Source organism: Nematolebias whitei, chromosome 7, assembly GCF_014905685.2.
Source record: "Nematolebias whitei isolate Nwh7 chromosome 7, NemWhi1, whole genome shotgun sequence".
In the NCBI taxonomy this organism is placed as follows: Eukaryota; Metazoa; Chordata; class Actinopteri; order Cyprinodontiformes; family Rivulidae; genus Nematolebias; species Nematolebias whitei.
The window spans coordinates 3,122,842-3,132,751 of NC_056504.1; the positions used below are offsets into that span (position 1 = coordinate 3,122,842).

At 44.8% G+C, this 9,910-nt stretch overlaps 1 protein-coding gene across 1 annotated transcript in view; it reads left to right on the top strand.

The window, feature by feature from the left end:
- The first annotated feature begins 9,262 nt into the window (after window positions 1–9,262).
- Window positions 9,263–9,910, top strand: part of si:ch211-112f3.4 (EF-hand and coiled-coil domain-containing protein 1) — a 30,202-nt gene continuing 29,554 nt past the window's right edge. Inside the window, exon 1 of the mRNA XM_037678542.1 lies at window positions 9,263–9,842. Coding sequence (XP_037534470.1) covers window positions 9,263–9,842 — 580 coding nt within the window. The remainder of the gene's footprint in view (window positions 9,843–9,910) is intronic.

The following is a 9,910-nucleotide window of genomic DNA, read 5'->3' on the forward strand; positions in this document are numbered from 1 at the left end:
GGTCCGGAAGTTCAACTATTTAATGTGACATATACACACACAAATTATATATATATATATATAGATATATATATATATAATTTTTATTTATTTATTTATTTATTTATTAAATATTTATTTATTTATTTATTCATGCCGCTGCTGTTTGACATATTGTTTTGTATTATTAGTGCTTAGTGTAGTCTTAGCTTAGCATATTTCTTAGTTCATATCTTAGATCTTATTACTGTTTTTCTTTTACATTTTTGGATGTAACAGGGACCCTGTGTACACAATCTCGTTCAATCACAAGTACCACATGTGATGAGAATGACAATAAAGAACCTGGACTTAAATTGATATTTATAGTAGCTATATAGTTGTATCATCAACTGCATGCATTGATTTGTCTATCAAATTAAATTAATTCAGCTTTGTTCATGTGCTTTTTGACAGAATGTATTGTCATGATGCAAAGAACTGAACATGTATGTCTAATTTCTGATGTCTAATATTCTCTCATTTACTGAGTAATAGGATAACGTGTCAAAATAAGAACCTAAGTAAAACATGACAACTGTTTATGTTCACAAATAACTAACTTAAAAAAAAAGTTTGATTTACATTTTTATGTTTCACATCTAGACTAAACCATCTCAAATATTTAAAGAATTTAAATCTGAACACATTTAAAAACTGAATATTTTAGGCAATCACTTTTATTTCTTCTGAGCTCAGTGAGTACTTTATGAATCCCCCCAATCTGCTGTAGTTGCCATGCCGGGTGTAGGAGAATATATGTATAGGATATTGGACTTCGGGTCCGGTCAAACTCCTACCCTTTTACAGGTATTTAAGCTCACGTACTCTGGACCAAGGATGATGATGGTGTAGACTGGATGGTTCGTCTGGTGACTAGTGCCAACTCAGTATACTATTTGTCTATATAATGTGAATAAGTAAAATAAATCTTAAAATGTATAAGTCTAATGTCAAATTAATTGACAAGTAAATTGTTCTAAGTTTGTTAAGTATGCTAAATCAAAAAGGTACTGATAATAAAATAAGGGACTCTAACGCCACTGATTTTGTATATGCATCCGTGGCATAGGGGTTGTATAGGTTAATGATTAAATGTTAAATGGGAATTAAACATGCAATAGGAGAGTTTGGGAAAAATTTAAACGTTTTTTCGTATGTTAATTAGAGGAAAAGATTTGCATTGACACGGTCGCATGCACGGTTTACATGCATCCGGAGGATCTCCCCCCCCCCTTCCGAATCCGCTGTAGTTACCGTGCCGGGTCATTGGATGGCGCTGTGAATCTTGTACCTTCACCTAATGCGCATGCTGCTGCCTCGGCTCGCTCCTTTCCTGTGAGCTAAAAGCTCAGCTAACAACAACAAGTTCAAGCTGGATTTTGGATGAGAGTCGACAGATTTGACACCAAGCGGGACCGCTTCGTCTAACAGCTCCACACCGGTCGCTGAGTGGACCAGAACCAAGTCAACAATGTCGGACTTTACTCCGTGATCATCAGTAGCTGATTTACAGCAGGTAAATCAATGTTCTTAATAATGTTAGTTTGTGTTTACTTTGATCACACAACAACCAACTGAGTTTTTATTTTTTCCTGAAAGAAGGAGAAGAAGAAGAAGAAGAAGAAGATGCTGTCTCCCACCAGGTGGACCGGTTCTAAACGAGGCTCGGCCCAGATGAACTGCAGGAGGACGTTGAAGACAGAGATGTGGATGAGCTATTTATTTAAACTTCCCCTCATTTATTTTATTCAATCCATTGAATGTTTAAATCTGCATTAATCAAAGGAGTGACAGCCTGAACGAGCCACATGAACAACGTGGGACATCCAGGATGAAAACAAGAGTCCAGTTCATTCATGCAGTTTACTGTTAACGTGTTTTAATAGTGTGTTCAGTTTTATTATCAGTGTTTGTGTGACATACAGTTTGTGGTGCTGAATAAATAAATAAAAATTAAACCTGATGTCTTCATTTTCAACTTTAGTGTTCACGCTTTATGTTTAGCATCATTTTAAATTTGAATTCCATAATGTCCAGACAGCTTCATTTAGCTCAGAGCTTCATTATCTCTCACACTAACATAAATACTGTTTATTATTATTAAACTTATTATTTAGCACATTTAGATGTTATAGTGCAGCGCGACGTGTGCACGTGCCTCGTTCTATAAACAGCTACATTAGACCTGGATCAGATTGTGTCTCTTCCAACACAGATGTTGGTCACAGCACCTGGAATCTGACGTAGATTAACTACGAGATTAAAATATATTCCATCAGTCGAGGTTCTGAAAACAGTGTGTCCGCCGCCATGTTGATAGAAATATAGAGTCTGTCCACGTGTGCGCATGTGGTTTAACACAAAGCCTCAGCGGGAGATGTTCACATTATCAGCGGGGGGTCAGAGAAAAACCTCCACTCTGGAAGGTGGGTTCAGAAACATCTGGATTCAAAGAGTGTCAATTCAATTCAATTCAATTCAATTCAATTCAGTTGATTTATATAGCGCCAAGTCACAACAAAGTTGTTCAGGGCACTTTACAGAAATATTCACATACATAAAAGCCAATTAGTAAAGTTCTCTATCTAAGGTGTCATGTAGATGATCAGCAGAACCGCAGAGAGAAAGCTGCGGATGCACTAAAATACGTGCCGTGTAAACGGCCCCTTTAATTACATTAATTATACAGCGGGATACTCCTACTGTAAGAAGCCCTCTGAGTGGTTAAAAGTTAAGGGGCCCGTCTTCCTGGTGCCAGGTATACTGAACACTAAAGGGGTTGTGAGACAGCAGCCGATGAGGAAAGTTGGCTTGAAGCCAAGCTGAGCAGTGAGAATGAGTGGTCGTTTTCCACGCAGCAGAGGGCAGCTGAAAAGAGACTCTCTGATCTCTTTGCCCTAATGTATTTTGGGGTTTAAAAGCCGTCCCAACAACAACGTCCCAGTGGCTTTTAAACCCCAAAATACATTACGGCAAAGACTGGTTCATCCCAAAGATCCAGTCCCCCGGCACAAACAGAGTAATGTTGTGTATGTTGTTCAGTGTCAGGAGGGTGATCAGTCTTACATCGGGGAAACTAAACAGCCACTGGCCAAAAGGATGGACCAGCACAGAAGATCAACATCATCAGGCCAGGACTCTGAGGTCTACACTCATCTCCAGGCCAGCGGTCACTCTTTCAGGGATGAAGATGTTCACATCCTGGACAGAGAGGAACGATGGTTTGAGAGAGGAGTAAAGGAGGCCATCTTTGTGAAAAGAAACCGTCCATCATTAAACAGGGGTGGAGGCCTCCGGGTTCAACTGTCCCCCTCTTACAATGCTGTGATTGCTAGTATCACTCAGCCCTCTGTGAACAGTAAACAGCCATCAGTGTGCTAATGATCCATTGTTAGGCTGATGGTCCTTCTTGAGCATGTGATCAGCTGGTTCTGGTTGTCAGCAGCAAACTGGTTGATCCACTCTGAGAAGGTGCTATTTAAGAGACTGAGCTGAATACAGCACCTCAGACTGAGGAAGTCTCTTGGATGAGAGACGAAACGTTTCTACATTTTTTTTGTTTTTTGAATGTCCAGAGGACCAGATTTAACTTTTTTAGATGCACTCTCGCTGATTTTCCAACTGGATTCTGTTCCCAAAGCTGGTGTTGTCACAGAACTGGACCGGCAAACTGGTAAAAATGATCTCAATGCAGAAGAAATCTAAAATTATGCCCTCGTCTCCTCAGCGGCCTATCGCTAAAGCTAACGCCTCGGACCGCCATGTCGGAGACGCTGATGGAACGGCTGCCTCTGCTATCCCTCCGCCATTCTCTGGGGAGGGAGAAGAGTCGGCCCTGAGGACAGATCTTCTGATCCCAATCAGAGCTGATGTTGTAGCAATAATTATAAAGGAGCTAAGGGCGGTTTTAAAGGATAATTTTGACTTTATCAAGAGCAAATTATTGGCGGTCCGGAACTAATTGGTGAACACCACCGTGAGTCTCAGAGCGGAGCTGGACCGAGCTGAATCTGCTAATTTGGAAATAAAAAGCTGCCTGTCCTCCCCCTCTGATGAGATAGAGGGGCTGCGTGGGACGGTGGTGAAGTTGAGGACTGAGACCGATGGGCTGAAAAGACAGTTCAAAGCCATGGAGGGGCAGGCCAAACATGATAACATTAGCATTACTGGACTTCTGAGTCGACCGGTGAATGCTCGCCCAACACTATTGCTAACATGCTAACAGAAGTTCTAAAGCTGGATAAGCCGCCGCTGGTCGACTGTGCACTGGACGCCAGGCAGGAGAAGCTCTGATGGGGGACCCAGGATGCTGTGGCTAAGCTTCATTTCTATCTGGAACATGTGGAGATTCTGCTGCGAGATTTGACCGTGTTCGTCTCGGCTGACTACACCCCCCAGGTCGTGAGAGCACGGGAAGCGTTTATGGAGGCAAAGTAGCTCCTGAGAAACCAGGCTGGGGTTCGATATGGTCTCCTCTACCTGGCAAAGCTCAGAATAACCCACGGAGGGAAGGATAAAATGTTTGTTCCCACAGAAGATGATGGATTACATCAAAGGGAATATTACTCCAACTGCGAGCGGCCGAGGTGGAAACAGACCAGAATAATCCAAATAACCTCAGGATCGGGCTTTGCTTAACCAACAACTTTCATTAAACCTGTTCTGGACTCATGGTTAGCTCTAATCTTCTGTGTGTTTGTGTCTGTGTGTGTGTGTGTGTGTGTGTCTGTGTCTGTCTGTGTCTGTGTGTGTGTGTGTGTGTGTGTGACTGTGTGTGTCTGTGTGTGCGTGTGTGTGTGTGTGTGTCTGTGTGTGTCTGTGTGTGTGTGTGTATTTGTGTGTCTGTGTGTGACTGTGTGTGTGTGTTTATTTGTGTGTATGTGTGTGTGTGTGTGTGTGTGTGTGTGTGTGTGTGTGTGATGCCTTTTCTGTTGTCCTTATGTTTCTGAGTTAAACTTCTGGACTTCACTTCAGAATTAAATATAGGCAAATATGGACAATATTTTACAATTAAATTAATATTTATGAAGTGTTTCTGAAATATGAAAACTAAAATGAGAAAGGTTCAACACAAGTTCAAGGACTCTGCTCACAAGGTCGTGTCCCAAAGACAGAAAATGTTCAAATCAAAGCTTTCAAACGGATCAAAGTGTGCGCCTCACTTTCAGAATCTTTATCACTGCTGCTTGATTACACACACACACTAGTGTGTGTGTGTGTGTGTGTGTGTGTGTGTGTGTGTTGAACTGTGTGTGTGTGTGTGTGTGTGTTAAACTGTGTGTGTGTGTGTTGAACTGTGTGTGTGTGTGTGTGCATGTGTTGAAGTGTGTGGTCCGGTCTTTGTGTTGACACCCCAGTGAACATATGGCAGCACAACACAAAGCCCGTCCTGCTGCTCTCAGAGGTGAACAGCAGGGCTCTCTCTCTCATTCTCACTCATTGGGCTCCAGAACCACAACCCCCACTTTGTTCAGCTCCTTTCACCTGAAGCAGCTGGAGGACTGACGAAGCCAGGAACCAAAGAAGTGTTTTTAAAATGAACACACACACAAAGTCTCACACACACTTAATTGATGCAGGTGTGCTGTTTGTTAATTGCTGCAGGTGTGCTGTTTGTTAATTGATGCAGGTGTGCTGTTTTTTATGTCTAATGACTGAAACAAATTGCTCCTTGAGGAAAAGAGAAATTCTTGAGCTTGGACCATAGACCTCAGCCGTCAGTCCGTAGTTCTGGTCTTGCGGGTATTTTGTCTTTTACTGTATTCACTGTCCAGTTGTGAGCGGTCTCCAGCTGTCCCATTCTATTAGCAGTTGTACTTACTTTGTACTTGGGTGGGTACTAGGCCGTTCACCTGAACTCTCATTGCTGGCCTGTTTGGCCTAGAATTATTTTTGTTGGGTGTCTCGCTCAGCCCCGCTACAAGTCCATGAGTTCATTTGTCTGCCTTGTTATGAAAATATCCCACTGCATAAACTGCAGATGAACTGTCAGTGTACTCCCTGGATGGACATTCCAGCTGATCAACTTCTGGAGTCAGCACAATTTAAACTGGCCACCACAATTAATCACCTTTAACCAATAAAAAGCTGTACCTTATCAGTTTTACAGACAGTGGGCTGTGTGGTGTGTGATAGTAGCTTAGTCATCCTCGACACAGATTCTATGCATGAATCTTCTACTTAGAACAACAAAGTCCATGCTCAATAATCCAGGTCTACAATCCAACATGTTTCAGTCGGGTCGTCTGGACAGTTTCTTTTTTTGTGCTGAAACGTTTCACCTTTGGTCCGGAAGTGAGGAAGTGTTTCCTTGACTGATGAAGCCTGAAGGTGAAACGTTCCAGCACAAAAAAAGAAACTGTCCACATGACCTGACTGAAAAATGTTGGGCTTCTATTTAGAACGTTACCATGTACCAGTGAATCAACTCTGTCTGACTGTTAGCAAAATATATCGTAAACCACAGGACACATTTGATCAAAGGTTTCACAGAGTAATTACTGAATGTACATCTACAACAAACTGACTTTTGGAGCCAAGCCAGTTCTACTGGGTCTCCACAGATGACCCCGATGAGCCGACACAGATGTGCAGAATGCTCAGCCTGTAATGTGACTGTAGTTTTCAGACCAGTAATGTGTTGGACAAACGAGGACAGTAGTCCCTTGCTACTTCGCGGTTCGTTTAAGTACTGTACTGTACATAATATTAAAAAAAATAATTAATTAAATTTTTCATTTACCTTTATTTACCCAGGTTAGTCTCATTGAGCCATGAGAACTCATTTTCAAGAGAGACCTGTTTTAGGGAGCACATGGTGGGGGTTAAGGGCCTTGCTCATGGGCCCAGAGAGGGGCGAATGATGGTGGGGGCAAGTGTGAGTGTTTCACCTACCCCACCCACAATTTTGATGTTGTCGGGGCCGGGGCTTGAACCGGCGATCTTCGGATCACAGGCCCACCTCTCTAACCTCTGCGCCACCGCTCCCCAAAGCGCCACCATTTAGTTTTCTTTCATTAAACCTTCACTGTTTTGCCAGTCTAAAGAACTACGTTCCCCAGAAACCATCAGTTCACTTCCCAGAAGTCAACGCTGCTTCCAACCGCTGCTTGCTGCAAACGGAGGGAAAGTTTTGCAACCAAAGTCAGAAGTCATGATAACCAGCTGTCAGGACTGGCAGGAGGAAAGTATCAAACACTTCTGAAGCTGAACGCGTCCTTCAGGTTGTATCTTCACTGATCTGGACTCAGTTTGACCCGGATCCTGGGAGCTGCAGGGAACAGATGGCTGCAGGCTTCAGTCAGGTTCTGGTCGCTTAATATAAAGTTTACTGCGCTTGAACTTGAACTTGGACTACGGTATCTCTACTTGTAGTTTTTCACTCATCGCGGGGCTTCAGGGTACGGATCCCCACGATGAACCAGGGACTACTGTGTGTTGTCTCTGAGCGTTGCTGTCACTTTGTTCACACACAAAGTGAAAAGAAATGTCACGTTTGTACGATTTGAAGCGCTCTAGCTGCCTCCACATGTCTGTGGATCGGGCCCAGTTACATCTGACGGGCTCTGTATTCATGGCAGTTTGGTACTTCAGAGGAAATGTTGGTGTCTTAGGAAAAAGGACATTTGTTGCCTTGTAAGTGAAGCTGACTCAAACCCACTGCATCAAAGGTAAGAGACGAGTCATAGATGCTCTACGGGTTAATCATGTCAGAGGCCTCCCCCACAACAAAGACCAAACCAGATCTGAAGCTTGTTTGTGCGGCTCCGGTGCGTTCAGGTGACTCACCTCTACGTTACTGAAGGAGCCCAAACAACCCGCCTGCTGGGAAAAGGTGGTTTTGAGTTTGACTTTGTAAAGATTTAGAACCAAAGACATCTCGTGTTTCGTCGAATCATCTTTTTATACATTTAAATTATTCTTTCCAGACTTCCAACATTTTCTATGAACATTAGTGGCGTGTGTGTTGACCACAGCAGGTGTGTGTGGACAGATATGGACAGTGATGGAGTTAAGTCACGCTCCTTCTAACAGGGACTGTAAGACAAAGTGCTGAGCAGCTGCTTCTGGCACGTTCTACTGGACGGTTATCACCGTTATCCCAACATGTCCTGCAGAACTGTATAATCTGAATTACAGATTGGAGCTTCTTTAATGACAACATGAAAAATAATTGTTGTCAGAAAACAAACAAACAAACAAACAAACAAACATCTATTTGTCCAAACAGAGGCTGTTCTACAACAGGTAAGATGATTATTGTGTGAATGCTGAGTCAGCGTATTGTTTCTTGCGTTGGGTTGTTTTTATTTCTTTTTCCTACTTTCTGCTATTTTCCCTTAAATTATAATTTTTTATTTCGGCTGCTCTCTTCTTCAGGGGTCACCTCAGCGAAGTAACTCGCACGAAGACGTGATTGTTTTACACCAGATGTTCGTCCTGACAACCACAGAGCAGAGAGCTGCATCTGGGCTGCCCCAAGGGAGCAAAGGGGGGGGGGGGGGGGGGCTTGCTCAAGGGCCTAAAGTGGAGAAATGGGGGTGGAGGGTGTCTTTCCCACCCACATTTTGATGCTGTCAGTCCCGGGACTTGAACAGGCGACCTTCCAATCACAGGACCACCTTTTCTAACCTCTGCACCACCACTCCCCCTGTCCCTCCCGTTAAATGTTGATTAAAAATAAAAATGATACACAGAGTTCTTCAGCTCTTTTTAAAACTTGTTTCCATATTTGCTTTTAGCTATCATTCGGCTACCTTTAGCTACTGTTTGGTAAGTTTTAGTATGTGTTCCTAAGTTTATCTTTACAAAAGTCACAGCTCAATTCCTCTAAAGATCCGAGCGTCTGATCTGGAACTGGAGCGGAGTTGCAGACAGCTGGAAGCCTTGTTCAATATGTCTGTTAGCAAAATATCTCATAAAACACTAAATGCATTTGAATGAAACTGAACTCAATGAATCTACAACTGATTCGACTTTGGAGTCAAACCAGTTCAAGATGGCCGCCAGAGCCAGTCGTTTTACAGATGAGCTCTGTGTGGTAGTAGCTGAGAGTCACTCACATGAGCCCATGATCCTGACAGGTGCCACACAGAGCGTCTCTGGTCTTGTTCCGACACGCGCACGCTGCAGCTCTCTGATTGGTGCAGTGGCACAGCCGCGCGCGCGCAGACTGTGTCCTCAGGGTGGAGGTCTCTCAGTCTCCGCAGACACCCAGAGGACACACATTGGGTGGATCGTCATGAAACGCACAGCTGTGGCGCGCGTGCACCCGCGAACCGCGCGTCAGACCCAGTGGCTCCGGAGCGTCCTGGCGCATCACCACCGTCCCGACCCGCGCGCGGACAACGAGATCATCGTCCTAGCCACCGGAATGGACCAGTACCTGCAGGAAGTCTTCCACCACCTGGCCTACCCGAACCAAGACGACACGGTGCGCGCGGAGGACTTCCGCGCGCTCTGCGCTGCGCTGGGACTTCCGGGGACGGAGGGACAGAAAGCGCCGGAGCCAGGAGGACACGGGGACATGGAGCGCTCCGATGAAGACTTGAGGGACGCATGCTTGGGACTGCCAGAACAACTTACTTTTAAAGACTTTCACGCGCGGCTTTGTGGGGTTTTCCGCGTGCGCAGTGCGCGCTCCGGCTCAAGAGAGTGCGCGTGGCGCCTGCCTGTCTCTGAGGAGACGGAGCTGGTGGAGAGACAGATCCGACTCCGGTGTCCCCGGGTCCGGAGGAGGAAGTGCGTGAGCTTCGATGTGACCCGGGACCAGTCCAGGACCCCCGTGGAGCCAGGTACCAGCAGGACCCCCGTGGAGCCAGGTACCAGCAGGACCCCCGTGGAGCCAGGTACCAGCAGGACCCCCGTGGAGCCAGGTACCAGCAGGACC